General features: G+C 49.0%; 1 protein-coding gene across 1 annotated transcript in view; it reads right to left on the bottom strand.

Annotated features, from left to right (window-relative positions):
* Positions 1-18,231, bottom strand: part of OAZ2 (ornithine decarboxylase antizyme 2) — a 75,577-nt gene that overhangs the window by 21,414 nt on the left and 35,932 nt on the right. Inside the window, 1 exon segment of the mRNA XM_075133322.1 lies at positions 6,452-6,762. Within this exon segment, the coding sequence (XP_074989423.1) occupies positions 6,452-6,762 (311 nt within the window).

Raw genomic sequence — 18,231 nt, forward strand, 5'->3', positions numbered from 1 at the left:
ACTGCCCCACTGGCATTTTGGCTACCAGTCTCCCCCAAGCTTCTTTGGCCTGGACAACAGGGAGGCATTTGGTGTGAGAGTTCATCAACTCCTGATCCCAGACTGAGTCAACTCCACAGTGTGTCTAGGGATCCATTGCACCAGAAGCATACGTGCCTAAGGGTATGTCTACACTACGAAATTAGGTTGATATTATGGAAGTCGATTTTTAGAAATCTATTTTATACAATCAATTGCATATGTCCACACTAAGTGCATTAAGTCAGCGGAGTGTGTCCTCACTACTGGGGCTAGCATCGACTTACGGAGCAGTGCACTGTGGGTAGCTATCTCACAGTTCTCGCAGTCTCCACTGCCCACTGGAATTCTGAGTTAAGCTCCCAATGCCTGATGCAGCAAAAACATTGTTGCGGGTGGTTTTGGGTACGTCAGCCGCCTTCCCCACCATGAAAGCAACGGCAGACAATCGTTTCACGCCTTCTTTCCGTGGAGAGGCCATACCACGGCAAGCTTGCAGCCCGCTCAACTCAGTGATGCTGTCGCTGTTATGTCCCGGGTGCTGCTGGCAGTAGATGGTGCAGTAGGTCTGCTAACCATCGTCACCCACCGCTTCCGCTGCAACTCTGCTCTCCTGCAGCTTGGGGGATCCGTTCTGGTCCTCCTGGGTGCTGCTAACCGTCGTCATACACAGCTTCCACTGCAACTCTGCTCTCATGAATCCACCTCGCAGATCCTCTTGTCGCTCTCTATAAATATCTATTCTTGGGGCATCCGTCTTTAGCCACCGCCTCCACGGCAACTCTGCTCTCCTGCAGACGCCATACCATGGCAAGCATGGAGCCCACTCAGATCACCACGGCAGTTATGAGCATTGTAAACACCACGTGCACTATCCTGCAGTGTATGCAGGACCAGAACCTACAAAAGGAGGCGACGGCAGCACGGTGACGAGAGTGATGAGAACATGGACACAGACTTCTCTCAAAGCATGGGCCCCGACAATTTGGACATCCTGGTGGCAGTGGGGCAGGCTCATGCCGTAGAATGCCGATTCCGGGCCCGGGAAACAAGCACAGACTGGTGGGACCACAGTGTTCCCAGTGGCTGTGAAACTTTCGCATGCGTAAGGGCACTTTCATGAAACTTCGTGACTTGCTTTTCCCTGCCCTGAAGTGCAATACCACCAAGATGAAAGCAGGCCTCACAGTTCAGAAGCAAGTGTCAATATCCCTCTGGAATCAATTTGGAGTGGGCAAATTGACTGTGGGGGCTGCTGTGATCCAAGTAGCCAACACAATCACTGAGCTGCTGCTATCAAGGGTAGTGACTCTGGGAAATGTGCAGGTCATAGTGGATGGCCTTGCTGCAATGGGATTCCCTAACTGTGGTGGGATGATAGACAGAACGCATATCCCTACCTTGGGACCAGACCACCTTGGCAGCAGGGGAACTTTTCAATGGTGTTGCAAGCACTGGTGGATCACAAGGGATGTTCCACTGACATCATCGTGGGATGACTGGGAAAGGTACATGACGCTCGCATCGTCAGGAACTCTGGTCTGTTTGAACAGCTGCAGGAAGGGACTTACTTCTCAGACCAGAAAATAACTGTTGGGGATGTTGAAATGCCTACAGTTATCCTTGGGGACCCAGCCTACCCCTTAATGCCGTGGCTCATGAAGCCATACAAAGGCACCCTGGACAGTAGTCAGGAGCTGTTCAACTATAGGCCGCACAAGAGCAGAATGGTGGTAGAATGTGCATTTGTACATTTAAAAGCATGCTGGCGCAGTTTACTGACTCTGTTAGACCTCAGCGAAACCAATATTCCCATTGTTATCACTGCTTGCTGTGTGCTCCACAATATCTCACCTGAGGGCGTAAGGGGGAGACGTTTATGGTGGGGTGGGAGGTTGAGGCAAATCGCCTGGCCGCTGATTACACGCAGCCAGACACCAGGATGATTAGAAGAGCACAGCAGGGCACACTGCGCATCAGAGAAGCTTTGAAAACCAGTTTCATGACTGGCCAGGCTACCGTGTGACAGTTCTGTTTGTTTCTCCTTGATGAAAACCCGGCCACTTGGTTCACGCTACTTCCCTGTAAGCCAACTGCACTCCCCCCTTCGATCACCACTTGCAGAGGCAATAAAGTCATTGTTGTTTCAAAATCATGCATTCTTTATTAATTCAATCACACAAATAGGGGAATAACTGCCAAGGTAGCCCAGGAGGGGTGGGGGAGGAGGGAAGCAACGGGTGGGGTGGTGGATGAGGAGAGGAGGGAAGGACAAGGCCACACTACATTTCAAAACTTATTGAATGCCAGCCTTCTGTTGCTTGGTGAGTCCTCTGGGGTGGAGTGGTTGGGTGCCCAGAGGCCCCCACCCCACGTTCTTGGGCATCTAGGTGAGGAGGCTATAGAACTTGGGTAGAGGGCGGGCAGTTATACAGGCAGCATGTCTGGGGCTGTGATTCGGAGCAACCGTTTGCCTCTTTGGTAGGCTTGCCTGAGCTCCTTAATTTTCACATAGCACTGCTGCGGGTCCCTGTTGTAGCCTCTGTCCATCATGCCCTTGGAGATTTTGGCAAATATATTGGCATTTCATCTTTTGGAACGGAGTTCTGATAGCATGGATTCGTCTCCCCATACAGCAATTAGATTCAGTACCTTCCATTCGGTCCATGCTGGAGCTCTTTTGCTATTCTGGAACTGTATGGTCACCTGTGCTGATGAACTCGCCACGCTGGACAAACAGGAAATGAAATTCAAAAGTTTCTGGGGCTTTTCCTGTGTACCTGGCTAATGCATCTGAGTTGAAAGTGCTGTACAGAGTGGTCACAATGGCCAATACTGTCGAATTGCATCCACACTACCCCAAATTCGACCCAGGGATGTCAATTTCAGCGCTAATCCCCTTGTCAGGGAGGAGTATAGAAATTGATTTTAAGATCCCTTTAAGTCAACAAAAATGGCTTTGTCGTGTGGATGGATGCAGGTTGAAATCATCTAACACTGCTAAATTCGACCTAAACTCGTAGTGTAGACCAGGGCTAAGTTGCTTTCTAATCCATGGCCATCACCAAGATATCTGTTTGGCTCTGGAATGTATAATATATATATATCTCACATGGATTTCAAAATGGAAAAGATTCCATTTCAATTCCCACATCACTATGGTAGAATTAACCATGGAGATTTTTTACACTGCACATAACAGGTTCTGAGTAGATATGGGAGTGTTCATTTTTGAACACGCTCCTAACAAAGAAGACAGGGTTGAGTAACGGACTAACTTAAGTCAGTTCATAAAGTGTCTTGTTTGTCTCTAAATATTAAAAAGATATACCATGTTCATAGAATGTCTCTTCAAAACACATGACACAGAAAATAAGTCAGATGCATCCTCCAGTCCCTGTTATTGTCTGCACAATTCTGATAATCTTAAGAACCAATACACAGTTTATTCAGGACTCAAAACTATCAACCGATCCAAGCAATAAAATATCCTTGCTGAAAAAGAAACCACTACTCTTGAAGATATGGTTGGGCAAATGTATCACTACTGATTATGAACTTTTGTCAGCTGACAATACGATCAATCTTTATTCACTGGATGAGTAGAGCCCTGCAAATCTGTGGCACAGGGCTCTACAAAATGAGGCTTGAAAATTGCTTCTCTTTAGAAGCTCCTTCAGAAGTTAAGAATTGCTCTGAGTTTCAGCTTTATTCACCAACTAACAAGTAAAATTTAACTAGGTCAACAAGAATTGCTAACTAAAAGATAATGCCTAGATCTGCATTATAATCTTCGCACCAGAAGTGGAAAAAAACTGCATAAAGGGAAGAGAATTAGTTTAAAAAACAAAATAAAACAACACCATTTCATATCTAGTTTAGAATGCAACATGACCAGAAAAATGAGAGCCTTTTCTAGGGACATGCAGTACCCTGTATATCATTCAAGTGTGAAAGTTAATTGTATCATCTCACTAAAACCACTGGTTGAAATATACATACACTGTATTCTCCATATGTTCTCACCTAACATGCAGGAATAATCCATGCATAAAATAAGTTTATCCCAAATTTGCAGAGGAAAGAATCGCCTACTCTGAAGCAGCCCTAATTCTGTTTTGTAAAGTTTGTGTTTTTTTAACATCAGCTCTTTTTTTAAGACTACCAAAGGCTTAATACTCTCTAGTTTTCATTACTTGCCAGGGGAGAGTCATATGACAGTCAACTCACTGTACATACTGTGTTGGGCAGAAGTAAAACTCATTCCTGTGTCACATTAATGCCTCTGTGGGAAGCCTCCACTTTTCCCACATCAACATAAGCAATCACCATTAGTGAAAGGTTTGAACACTTCCCTTTTTTCTCATACACATAAGATGCTCCCAGGAAACAGGAATACCCTCTCTGGTGATCCACAATGCCCACCCCATGACAGACAATACCACAAAAGCATTTTAAGGTGACTGAGGTTTAACAAGAAATCCAGAGATTCAAGTCTCAGGATACAAAAAGAATACTATACGGTAGTTTTATAAGGGATGTTCACCTAATGGAAGATCAATTTTTGAAAAACAGGAAAGACTAAGGGAAAGTGTTAAATAGTGGATACATCATTTTGTTTTCCACTTATCACTATCAGCTTCACATTAGTAAACACCTGCTTCTAGATATTACAGAGACTAAGTCATTCAGCTGTAAGAAACAGCTCTCATAAGAAAATTACTGAAGGGTAAATTCTGCTTCTGTAAGGAGTGGACAGGATCACCTACCAGATCAGAATTTCAGATTTAGGCATATTAACTTGCACACATATATCTCAGAGACACAAACTGGGTGAGGTAATGTCTTTTATTGGACCAACTTCTGTTGGTGAGAGACAAGATTTGGAGCTGACAAAGAGCTCGTCTCTTTCACCAACAGAAGTTGGTCCAATAAAAGATATTACCTCACTCACCTTGTCTCTAAAATCCTGGGACCAACAGGACTACAGTAACACTGCATACACAAGTAACCTGACGTGCATGGGCACATTAGCCTGGCACACAAACGTATGCAGTAAAATTGCCTGGGCATGACTTTGAAAATATGGCCCTATAAATCTTTTCTAGATGTAGTTTTTATAATCCCTTGAACTGGGTTATATCTTCAGGACAGATAATGTATAAGCAGGATGACTATATAGGTAAATTACTGTGTTAAATTTTTTGAGTTAAGTTTAAAAGGAATGCGAGACATTAAGAAACACTAAGGAACAAGCCTTTAAAAATGTGTGAACAACATGACATTTCTCATGCCTTACATATGACTGAAAATAAAAGACTTACAATTAATTATTTCACTTTGTGAACACTCAAAAGCTAGACTAATTGTTCATGTCTAATTCTAGTGGATGCAAGCAAAGATCACCACCTCACTGCTGACCTGATTTCTAGGTCCCTGGATGGAATTACTTTATTGTTTACGTAACACTTAAAGGCCTTCAGGGTTTTTTCCAAAAGCCCTGTGATAAGAAGTCTCATATACAAAGTCATTTTGGTTTTATTACACTTTTTTATGTTTAGAAACCACTTATCCAGCCCCCCCCCCCAATGTAATGGAAGAATTAATACTAATACTGCAGAACACTTTAGTTTAGTATGGTGACAGGTTTCAGAGTGGTAGCTGTGTTAGTCTGTATCAGAAAAACAAGGAGAAGTTGTCCTTTTTTATTGGAATGCTCACCTGCTTCCGAGAGTCTACTCTGATTTTACCAAAAAGCAGATGTAAATTAGTGACACTTTATTATCAGTTTGCAGTCAGAGGCAGCAAAAAGGTGAGACCCCCTTAATACTGCCGACTCAGCATTCAGCTTCGGTAACAGCTAAGAATTACTTGAGGGGAACATTCAGAAACAAAAAGCCTTCCTGTTTTGCCAAATATCCAGTATAGGTTTAAAAGCGCCTGCGACGTTTGGTTTCCAGTGAAAGCGATAAGCCGGCCCCCACAGACAGGCCATTCGAGCGGCGTTCCTGCTAGCCCCTTCCTAAACCTCAACCCGAAAGAGTTCACGCTTTGCTTGGGGGAAAGGCGAGTCTCTCTAACGCCTCTTTCAAAACCGGGGCACGATTCAGTTTGATGGCACCAATTCCAAACCCCACCGAGAGGCCGAGCGCCGGGTACACTTCCCAACCTGGGCTCCCCCAAGCCAGATCCACCTCGCGAGCAAACCCACCCCTAAAACGCCCCCTCGATGTCAGGGCTCGGAAAGGCGGCTCTTCGCACCGCGGCCCAATGGCAAGCCCGGGCTACGGCCCCTCAGCTCTAGCAGGCCCAGTCCGGCCCCCGCTGCGAGCCCGCACCCCGAGGAGGTGTCACGCTGCACAGGCGGGCTCCCCGGGCCCGCTGCTTCCTCCGCCGGGCCGGCGCTCCCCGGCGCAGGCCCCACCGGGGTTACTAGAGCCCGGGAACCCCCCGAGCTGGCGCGGAGGGCCCGGGCCTGTCCCGCAGGGCGCCCGCGGCCGGTACCTGTCCTGCGTGTTTATCATCCTCGGCGGCTCCGCGCGGCGCGGGCTCTGTGCGGCTCCTCCTCCTCCTGTGGGGCCGGCCGACGTGCCGGGCTGCTGTGTGCTCGCGCTGGGTCTCGGGCCGCTCCGCGCACAGGCCGCACGCCAGCTCCTCCCGCTCCGAGCGCCGAGCTCCGACTGAGCCGCGCGGCGCCGCGACCACGCCCCCCGCCGCCTGGCCCCGCCCCCGCCGCAGGGGCGCCTGGGAAACCGCGGCCTAAACAAAGGCATCGCTGCGCTCCGCCCCCTCGTCCATCTTTTCCGTGTGTTGCGCACGCGCCGAACTCCCCGGGCTGCTGCGCGCTGTGGGGGAGTTCAGCCAGTGTCAGCAGCGAGGGCGAGGGCGAGGGGCGGAGTCGGGGTGTGCGCGCGCGCCCTGCACCACCGTGCCCGCCCGGGGGTGTAGCTCTGGTGCGTGAGCACCCAGCGCAGGCCCGAACCCCCAGGCTGGCTTTTTCCCAGTGAGGCTGCAAAACCAATGTTTGCGGGGTGCCGTGAGCTGCCTGCGGGGATACGAGCCCTCAGGGTTTGTGGCTTCACGTGTTTCTGCAGAATCACCAGGGCTAGGCACTTTGTAACCAATGGCAGCTGAGAGATGCTCATGTGATAACGTGACTCCAGGAGCTGGGGCTTAAGAATGCCAAATATCTAAAGCATAGGCAATGATGCGGTCCAGGGCCAGGCTTGCAGATGTGACCTACCTATATGACCAACTGTCTGCCCCCATTACTATGGGTTTTGAGCACTTCTCAACACCTGTGAGGTAGGGCACTGCTCCTATCCCCCTTGTACAGATGGAGAACTGAGCTCCAGAGACAGCAAGTGACTTGCCCTAGGTTGCACAAGAAGCCTGTTGCAGAGCAAAGAAGCTGATCCAGGACTTCTGACGGCCAGACTAACATCCTAGCTGTTGGAGCACCTTTTCTCTGCTTTGTTCCAGCTTTCTAGTATTTGAAGAGATGAGTAAAAGTTATAGACCACATATTTTCTATTTGTGGCTGGTGTGTGCCCCACAGATAGCACTTGGGGCCTCTCTGATAGGTGTTCAGCCCTTAATGATTTGTGCTGAGCTTTGGTGAACCTGTCTGCTTCCTATCCCAGTTTTTTACTCTAATCGATGACAGAATTTGGGCTGCCAGCGCAACTGTGAGCTAGGCTTTCACACAAGCTAAGAAACTGATTCATCAATTTTCAGCCCAGAAGTGAGTATAGTGATCATCTTCTAGTCTGGCCCCTAGCATAACATGGTCCAGAGAACCTCACCCAGACTCCTGCATCAAGCATAGAACTTCTGGTTGAGCTGGAGTATTTTGTAAGCTGCAAGCTGCTCTACCCCAGCAGACCCATGCAGTTTATGGGGATTCAATTGCAGGTACAGGACCTAAAGCAATAAGATTTGAGTGTTACCAAGTCCCAAGACTCTCACCATATTTGCATCTTTTCTTCAAATCCCAGATGCTGGAAAGAAGAGATTGGGTGCGAATCACAGCTTTTGTTTAAAATCAAGAGTAAGCTTTCTAGCCTTCGTGTGAAAATAAATTCACTAATGTTTGCAAAACACTCATATGCTATAGTCATGCATGCCATAGAAAAGCCCAGGATAGATCACTATTTTTGCATTCAGTGCACGGTTTGAATAGAGTGCAGTAAATGATGCATTGGGCCACGTATTGAATTATGAGGCGAAAATAAAATATTGAACAGCTACTCATTGAGTGAGCACCAAACATCCTGTGTGCTAGTGATGTAGGGGTCTGTGGAAAACAATATGTGATCATGTAATTAATGACTATCGTAATGCAACAGGGGACTGAAATAATGTTGCATGGGCAGCCTTCATTTTGGCATTTCCTAATTTAGGAGTGCTTGACTTTGCAACCATAATGTTTTTTTAAATTTGTGTGTGTGTGTGGGTGTTAATATATATACATAAGCTGTAAGAATGGGGTTATGTACAACTGAGGACCATTAATGTAACCGGGGTAATAATTATAAAGTTAATGGTGACCCAGACAAAAGGTAACAAGCAAACTGGAAAAGGCCTAAACTGAATCTTGTGGGATTTCAGAGAAAGGTTCTTGATGCAGAGGTGGTGCTGAAGTTAGAGGTACAGACCTTGGCAGCAGAACTATGATGCGGTAGAAGCAGAGATGCCTTCATGAGTATTGAAGTGGTCCACCTTCAGAAGATGGAAAGTATCCAACCCTGTTGCTATCCCAAAATCACAAAGCAAGGCAGTAGCGGAGATGGGAATCAAATAGACTCCCAAGTGCTCAGAGCACGTGACAACTCAGACAATATCTACTGTACTGCTCCCAAAGGACTCCAGGTTCCCATAGCTGACTGCTGGGCCTGGGGCCTGCTGGCTCCTCCCCAGCAGCACTTTTGCATTCACCCAGCAGGAAGTGACTAGCAACTGTGCAGGAAGTTGAAATCTAATCAGAGTCCTACTTCAAACAGAGCCCATTATGGCCCTCCCCGCTTCCTCCTCATTTAATGTCATGTCTGCAGCCGGAATGCTATTTATAATACTCAGGAAAAACAAACAGAGCCTTTCCCACGGTGCCTGCTTCTCACGCTGATTGTTATTGGGGAAGCTGGAATGTACTGGGTATTATTTTTGTATCCCCATGAGAAAAGGGCTTTACCGCATGTCACTCCGTGTTCCTATCCAGGCCAAGGGAAGCACACTAGGCATGCTGTCTCTTTTCTAGTTGTAGTTCTCAGGGGGTTTTACCAGCTGCCTCTCAGAAACTGGCTTAGAAGGACATGTGCATGGTTGCTTTGAAAGAGGGGGAGAGGGAGCACATTGTCTAGTTGTTAGAGCAGAAACATGGGAGTCAGGCCTTTTGGGCTGTTCCATGCTCTGGACAGGAGTGTGTTCCAGGGAGTAGAGCAGAAGAATGAGACTCACGCATCCTGGGTGCTCTGTTTAGAGAAAGGGACTGGGACCAGGTATGCCAAGGTTCTATTACTGTCTTTGCCATTGATTTGATATTTCTGACCTTGAGGTTACTTCATTTCTCTGGACTTCAGCTTCCCTATAAGTAAAAAGGGGATGACATGCCTCTCCCTCACAGGTGGCAGTTGGGAAGATTCATTAGTGCTTTAAGATCCTCAGCTGGGAGGTGCTAGAGAAGGGCAGTGATGGGAGGGGTCAGCCCAAAAGGCAGATGTGCCAAGCAATTCCTGAGAGAGGCTTGGAGTCTCTGCTTTAGATCTGTGTTCCCCTTTCCCATCAGAGGAGCCTATCCCCGTCCTAGAAACAAGGGCCAAAAAGGACAACAAAAGAAACCATGTAAACGAACCTAGAAAAACAAACCCAACTAAACAGCACAGGAAATCTGCTGTGCGCCCAGGTGCTGGGCGTGTAGCACCCATAGGGCGATGCACCAGCTCAGACTGGTTCAGCATACTGAGCAGGACAGGAGACTCCATGAAGTTCACAAGGGACTTTGCTACTGATTTTACATGGAAGGTGCCCAGATGCTGCAGGGATGACAGCAGTATAAAACCCTTAGATGGGGAGATGTATGGGATGATGAGAGCATGAGAGAGGCTGGCTGGTTCAGGGGACTGGGAAGGGGCATATCGGCAAGACGTTCCCATCTGACACTGTTTAGGGGGCTGGGGTAGTCAACTCATTTCTCATCAGCCACCCAACAGGGTCAGGGGGAGCATTTTTTCGAGACTCCAGAGTGGGGACAGATTTGGCGCAGTGGTGAAACACTCTCCAGGCTAGTTCCTTCTGTACAAGTGTTCACACTGGAGCTAGGTGGCTCCAGAGATATAAAGGACAAAATGGGAAAAGCAACAGTCTTTCCCTTTGAGCTTGTGTTCAGACTGCAAGGGAGTGACTGGACTAATGCCCCATTAGCAGGGGAAGGGAAGGTGTACTGGAAATGGTAGGAGCTGTGGCAGCTGGGAGCAGCAATCAGGGCTGTTGGTGGTGGAAGTCATGGGCTGTGCTGACTGGGAGCTGCTGGCTGGTTCTGGTCTGCTGAGAAGAGCTGTTAGTACCAGGGCTCTCAGGGCTAGCCCCACAGCCTGCTGAAATCAGGGGGGGCTGTCTGTTGATTTCCAGGGCTTTGGATTAGTCCCTTAGAGAGAGACAAGTAGGGAATGCATCTAGAGACACAGCCGCAGCAGCAAGTCCTTGTGTGTGTGTGTGTGTGTGTGTTGAGAGGTAGGAGTCTGGGTATGTTCCCTTTCATGTGGAAAGTCCCATGTTCCCTTTCATGTGGAAAGTCCCAGTTCCCTGACTGAGCAGGGGAAAACGAGGGTTGCTGCTATTAACTGCTTAGTAGTGAAAGGGAAAGCTTATTTATAAATTGGGTTTTAGGAGATAAAACTTGTAGGTTTGGATTTCTCCACATCACACATCCCACCAAGCAGTGGCCCGGGGCCTTGGCCTTCCGCCAAGGAGTGGCCCGGGCCCCTGGAGCTCTGCCCAGTAGTAATCCAGTCATTAGCACCATGTCCCACAGTGGTGCAGTCTCTAATAGTCCCACCCAGCAGCAATCCCCTCGTTGTGTCTGTGATGGTGATATTGTGACACTTTGGGGGGTTATTTGAGGTGTCCGGGATGAATTGCTGCCACCTGCTTACAGTGTGCGAGAGCTTTGTGGCCTCCAGGGAAAACCTTTCCCAACTACCCGGTGCTAGCAACACAAGCCATCTGTGAGCCCCATTGTTTCCTGTTAGCAATTTCCACACCCCACTTAGTTACACTTGGGTGCCCTTATCTCCTGGACATCCACAGCGGGCACCAATCTGCTGCCTCCCTAAAAACACCCCACTGGTTTTAACTTAGTTTAACATTCTCCTGAGCACAAGGCACTTAGACAGGGCTATTGTAAAACCAAATTGAAGTTTATTTTACAGAGCTTGAGAGAAAGATTCAAGTAAAAGCATTTGGAAACGTAAGGTTACAGGTAAAGGAAAAACATAAAACACAAACTATAACCTACATTTATTAACAAATTCCTTTCCTGTCTAATAAGGTCTCTCTCATCCACAGTTCAGTCTTTGCAGTGAGGGTCCAGTTTAAAGAGCTAGGATCCACCTTTTATGACACCCCACCCCACCGCTGGCAGAGTTTCTTCTCTTGGGCTGTTTCTTCTGCTCTTATACAGCTACAGTTTATTGTTTCTTAGCGCAGGGAGCCCCACTCTTCAAAGAGCTCTTCTGGGGTTTGTCTTTGTAAATGCCCCAGTCTCCACCTGGTCCAGATAGTAAATCAAGTGCTGTCTCCACGGATGTCCATTGTTCTCAACATTGATGGAGCTGTCCCTGAGACACCATGTCACAAATCTGTCCTTGGCAGTGTGCCCCCTTTAGGAGATGTGTGGAGTGCAAACATGTGGGTTCAATTATCTCCATCCTAGCATAGATGCTGTTTCCGTGGGTGTGCCAGGGCTGGAGTACCCATTGGAAAAAAATAGTGGGTGCTCAGAACCCACCGGCGGCCCCACCGATTAGCTCTCCCGCTCCCCCCCCAGCGGGCCCCACCAATCAGCTCCTCCCCCTCCCCGCCAGCGGGCCCCACCAATCAGCTCTCCCGCTCCCCCCCAGTGGGCCCCACAGATCAGCTCCTCCCCCTTCCCCCCAGCACCTCCAGCCTGCTGGTGGTCAGCTATTCAGGGGTGTGCAGGAGGCACGGGGGGGGGGAGGGAGGGGAGAAGTGGGGGCAGAAATAGCCAGAGAAGGGCAGTGTGAACTTGGGGGAGGAACGGGGCAGGAAGAGGCAGGGCCTGGGGCAGAGGTGGGGTGGAGCACCCCTGAGGAAATTAGAAAGTCGGTGCCTATGCATCCTAGCAAATTGACACTCAACTCTCCAGTCATGGCCTCCTGACTGTTTCTTCCCCTCTCAAGGTCCCAGGTGAAGAAAACAAAACAGTCCACGCAGCCAGCAAACCAAGGTTAAATAAAAGCATGAAAAAACCCATAGACAGGTTCAGTCACGATGGTGCCTCTCTTACTTCCGAGGGCCTTGGACGTATCACAGTCCCCTTCAGAGTTCACTAGTTTCCAGTACAAGTCTCAATCTCATTCCCCTTCTACGGCACAGAGACCCACTGGTGGGTCACTACTCTGTGTCAGCAAGGCCCATCAGGCCTGACAAACTCATTAAATCTAACGCATTGCAGTCATGGTATTTGCCTGTCAGAAGGTCATGTGAAGAATCAAATAGAAGTTTATATCACATGGTCACTGTAAGTGTTGGGTGGTGTATGTACGGGTGATCATTAAGAAGTTAAATGTATTTACTAAAAATATATTGAAAGCATGTGACCAGGCAGAGATGATAACAAGTTTGTTCTAGACAAAGGAATGTTGATTTACCTGTCTGCATAGGTCTCCGATGTAAATCTAGCATCGTAAAACCAAACCATAATGGGAGCTGCATTTGTACGCAAGTCAGTAGGAAAAGCCAGGTTGACAGGAGCGGGCGGGATGTGAAATCGGCATGGGAAGACATCGAAGACTAAAACCACAAGGGGGTTGTCTTGTCTCTGAAGTCAAAGCAATCAGTTTGGGGGAATATAAGGAGAAGTAAGAAGATATTTTGTTATTGATGTCACTGAGGAGCACTCTTGGCGGAGGGGAGTGATTCATGGCCATTATGTATCCTGGTTATAACTGAAAAGAAGCAAGTTCTGCAGATAGACTTTGGGCATGAGGAACTGCTTTAGCCAAGGCCTCTGACCTGCTCTTAGAAGCATGTGTGACGGGGCAAGGCCAGATGGCTATGGAAAAGTAGTGGGAGATAGATATATTAGCTCCAGGCTAAACAAATCCCTGGTACCAGGATAAGTGAAATGGCAGCTGCTCCAGGTCAATTAAGACACTTGGGGCCAATTAAGAACTTTCCAGAAGGCAGAGAGAAGGCTAGGTTGATTGGGACACCTGAAGCCAATCAGGGGCTGGCTGAAACTAGTTAAAAGCCTCCCAGTCAGTCAGGAGGGTGTGCATGTCAGGAGCTGTGGGAGGAAGTTGTGCTGTTGGAGAGGCTGAGTAATACACACCATATCAGGCACAAGGAAGGAGGCCCTGAGGTAAGGGTGAAGTGGAGCTTGAGGAAGTGAGGGCTGCTGTGGGGGAAGTAGCCCAGGGAATTGTATATGTCATGTTTCTAAAAGGTCAGCTACCACAGCTGATACTATTAGGGTCCCTGGGCTGGAGCCCGGAGTAGAGGGTGGGCCCGGGCTCCCCCCCCAACCTTTGCCCCCTGATTAATCATGGAGACTGGGAGACAACAGAGACTGTGAAAGGAAGGATAACTTCTCCTCATCTCCCTCACTGGCTTATGATGAAAATGGCTCAGTAGACTGTGACCCTTGTCTCTAGAGAGAGAAGGGTTATGTGCAGGGTCACAGTGAGCCTCTGAGGCTAGTGAAATCAACACGGGACCCAGGGAGGCAAGGACAGAGCTTTGTCACATATGTTATACTTTGGGTGTATTTGTAATCAATTTTGTTTCCACTATCCTTACTTGGTATCACTTCCATCTCTGTTCCTTGTTAATTAACTTATTCTTGATTTTATTATAAATTAATCTCACTGATGTTAGAGGAAGTAAAGTGTGACTCCTCAGCTGAACCAAGCAGGCTCTTGTGTACACTGTCTCTTTGGAAGTAGCAAACGTGGTAGTTTTGGTGAGTGTCCTGTGATAGGGGCTGGATTCTACAGGGCAACACTCTTCAATGAGGTTTGGGGTGCATCTAAAGTTAACCTTTACTTTGCTTTGCAGGTTGATTGTCTGGGTGGCTAACAGAGTGGCGTTCCTGGGAGCTGACACCCAGTTTAGCACAAGCAGGTCTTTCTCTCGCTGAGGAAGGGGAGGGGTTATAAAGTGACTCAAAATCCTGGGTGTCCTGAGAAAGAGTCACACCTTCTTAGCCTGGGGCTCTGTGTTCCTGGTCTGTGAGGGCAGGGGCTGTGCTTGGCTAGCTGTCAGCCTCTCTCACTAGGAAGCACAACAGCCTGCTCCCTTCCCAGGGCTGCTCCCATCTGAGCTGAGTTTCCGCCATTTAACTCCTCCTCCAGTCCTGGCATGTTTTGCAGATGTGGAGGGGTGAGGCACCTCCCACCCACAGCTGCTCTTTAACCCCTTCCTTGCCGGTGCGGAGTATATATACACCCAAGCGGACCCCGCCTTGCCTCAGGTGAAGAGTTTCACTTCAACAGTTCTGCAGCCAATACTCAACATTTTCCATGTCTCAAACTCTTTCTTGTACAAACATCTCACGATAACCATGACAAGCAGCTAGTTCTTAGCTTTTGGCAGAGATCCCCTTTGATGCAATATGTAGAAGATGGTAGGACGCAGGGTAATATACTTCCTGGATATGTCTGTCATGCCTTTCCCTGCCATTGATGTAGTAGGGCTAGCTACTGGCTATTCTGAATGCATTTGCTCTGGGCCCTCTTGCCTGTGTCCTCCAGGGGAAACCTTCCCCAACTACCAGCTGCTGGTAACACAAGTGCTCTGCTCTGGGCTCCACGAGCCTGTAGGCTAGCAATTTCCATACCCCATTTCAGTACACTCCGGTATTCAGGCCCTGATCTCCGAGACATCCGCAGCCTGCACCTATCTGCTGCCTCCATAAAAACACCCCACTGGTTTTACTTTAACTCTCCTGAGCACAAGGCACTTAGCCAGGGCTGTAGTAAAACTAAACTGAAGAATTTTTAAACAGCGCTTGAAAGAAAGATTTAAAGAAAAGCAAGTAAAAGCATTTGGAAACATAAGCATAACCCTTTTGCCAAGTGGAGTCGGCAGCAATGAGGGCTGGGTTCAATATCTCGGGGTTCCCTTTTGTCAACACAACACAGAACCGGCTCGAGCTGCCACCCAGTAATCTGGGAAAATTACACACCACCCCAAGTGCCTTTAAGAGGCAACACTTCCTCACTCGCAAACACTGAGTCTGTGTGTGGAAAAGAAAACTTTTAATAAAAGAGGAAAGGAACACAACATTAATTTGGGAAAACACAAGCATGATTTGAAAACATGACCATGAGCAAAACACCCAGCCCAGAGTATTCTGGGCAGTGTCCTTTGCTCACTCTCACCCCTTGTGGTGTGAAAGTCCAACAAATAAGGACGCCGCTCCCCCCTCTTTCCACCGCACCCCACTCACAGTTGCTGTCCTTGTTCAGCAATGACCCAGAGGTCAGAGATGCGTTTGCGTGAGTTCACCTCCCACCCCGGGTGGGTGAGGAAAGGCCCCGAGCAATGCCTCAGCTGCTGCTGCCACACTGTTCACTCTGCTGCTGGCTGCTCACTCCACCACCAGTCTCTCTACTGCAGCCTCTAGGAGGTCTTGAGATCCCACCATGCATCACAATTCTCAGCAATCTCAGTTCTCGGTGATTTCAGTGGTTGAGGGGGAGCCTCACAGCTAGTGCAGGGTGGGCAGTCTCGTTCACCAGAGACACTGTCCCATAAACAGGCCTACGGTTTAGCACTGAATCCGTGATTTCAGCTCTACTGATCCACAACCGTAGGCGGAGCATAAGTCTTCAGTTTCGGAGGCTTATGCATGAGCCCCAGAAGCTCCCCAGGGGTGAGGGGCCACCGGTGCTTGGACTGTGGTTTCCCCTCTCCGCCCCCCGAGGCCCTGCCCTTGACCATCTTTCTCCGCCTCTTCCCCCGAGGCCTGCCCATTCCTCTCCGTGGCAGGAGGGGCAGGGCCGCTTGGGAAGAGGCCGAGGCCCCCCATTTCTAAGGTTCGCTTCTGGTGCTCCAAAGGCGGCGGGTCAGTGCGCCGCCAAAAGAAGGTGACCTGTGCTGCTTCTGGGGCATTTGCCCTCCTGCATGGCCAGCCTTTTTTGGGGGAGGCTTAGCCCCCCCCAGCCTCTTACATGTGCCCACAACAAAAGACTCTTCAGTGAGTCTTAATCAGGTCTGTCCTTAAATGGAGGAGGGAGGGATGTCAATGGTGCCTAGGGCCCTTAGGCAGAGCCCATGACGCTGGGCAAAAAACACCTGTTCCCACCCTCATCTCCACTGAGCTTTGACACCCCTACCCTCTGCTTAGCAAGTGCAGTTCAGCTGAGTGTGACCCCCTCAATCAAGGAATGCCAAGCACAGTTCTGCTGCCCTTTCTTTAGTCACACAAGGGTGACACTTTACTACTCTGCACCCAGTAATGAAATGACTAACAATCCAACCCCAGCCAAAAGTGATCATTTGGGCAAAGCTACTCCATCATGCTGTGCACCTAGGCAAAGTGGGCATGTCTATGCCAGGGTAAACACATCTCTAGATGTCAAGGGAGAGCACATTCAGACCCTGCTTATGTCAGGTTACAGGTAAAAGAAAAAAACAACCATAAACTAGAGCCTACACTTATTAACAAAAAGAACAGGAGGACTTGTGGCACCTTAGAGACTAACAAATTTATTTGAGCTTAAGCTTTCGTGAGCTACAGCTCACTTCATTGGATCAAGTACTCCTTTTCTTTTTGCGGAAACAGACTAACACGGCTGCTACTCTGACACTTATTAACAAGTCCTTCAGAGAGCTCTTGTGGGCTTCGGTTGTCTGTGTAAATGCTCAAGGCTCCACCTGGTCCAGATGGTAAACCAAGTGCTGTCTCCACTGGTGTATATTGTTCTGTGTTGATTGAGTTAGCTCCTAGATCCTGCCTAGCCTCAGGTGACCAGTGTCACTTCAACAGGTTTGCTGCCTAATATTTCACATAGCTCTTAAATCATTTCCCTTATGTAAGCGGGAGAATGGTCCCGCTACTGTGGGGAACTTTTCTGACTTATAAATTACCCAGTGGAATTGGCTAGTGAAATGATCTGAATCCTCGTTGCCACTCCCTTTACCCGGAGACCTGCCTGACCTCAAGGACTCCCCTTCCACTCTCCTGTGTGGCAGAGTCCTCATAACCCCAACAAGGCTTGGCCCAGGATTCCTGGGGTACTCAACCCCGAACCTTATCGTGGTCAATTAGGGCAGGGGCTAGGGTATCCCCACTCTGGGGTACTCTCTCCACTCTGGACACGTCCCTGACCCACTGATCATTGCCTAGAGTTCAAAGCAAATACAATTTATTAAAGACCAATCAATTTGAAAAAAAAATAAGGAAAAGAATGGGAAAGGTTAAAGGAAAACCCGTCACCCTTCTTCTGTGGCAAGGGGACATCGCAACCAGCCATCACTGGAATGTCAGGGCAGTTCACAGTCTGTCCCCCACATGTCCCAGGCCTCCTGCTCAGGCCCTGGCTGTGCTGCAGAATTGCTGCAGGTAGGACACTTGCTCTGGCAGTGGCCACATGCCTTCAGGCTCTAGGTGGCAGGACCCTTCTTCCCAGCATCGCCCCCGCAGCCTCTGTCGGGTTACGATCCCTCTCCCAGTTCAGCCTGCAAGGCAAGGGGCATCTTGGCTGGGGGCGTCTCCCTGCACTCAGCCCACCACTCAAGGTCCCTCTCACTCTCCCCAGCTGCTCATCACACCTAGCTCCAAACTGCTCCAGCCCCAGCTCCACTCTGCCTCGGCACTGCTGCTGCTCTGCCTCCAGCCCCCTGGGCTGCTCCTCTGGCCCCTCTGGCTCTGGTTGCTGCAGCTCTGCTCCCAGCACAGGTCTGCTCCCTGGACTGCTCCCAGCACTGACCTTCTCCCTGGGCTGCTTCTGTGGTTCTCTCTGGCCAGCA

Source organism: Caretta caretta, chromosome 10 (genome assembly GCF_965140235.1).
Source record: "Caretta caretta isolate rCarCar2 chromosome 10, rCarCar1.hap1, whole genome shotgun sequence".
NCBI lineage: Eukaryota > Metazoa > Chordata > Testudines > Cheloniidae > Caretta > Caretta caretta.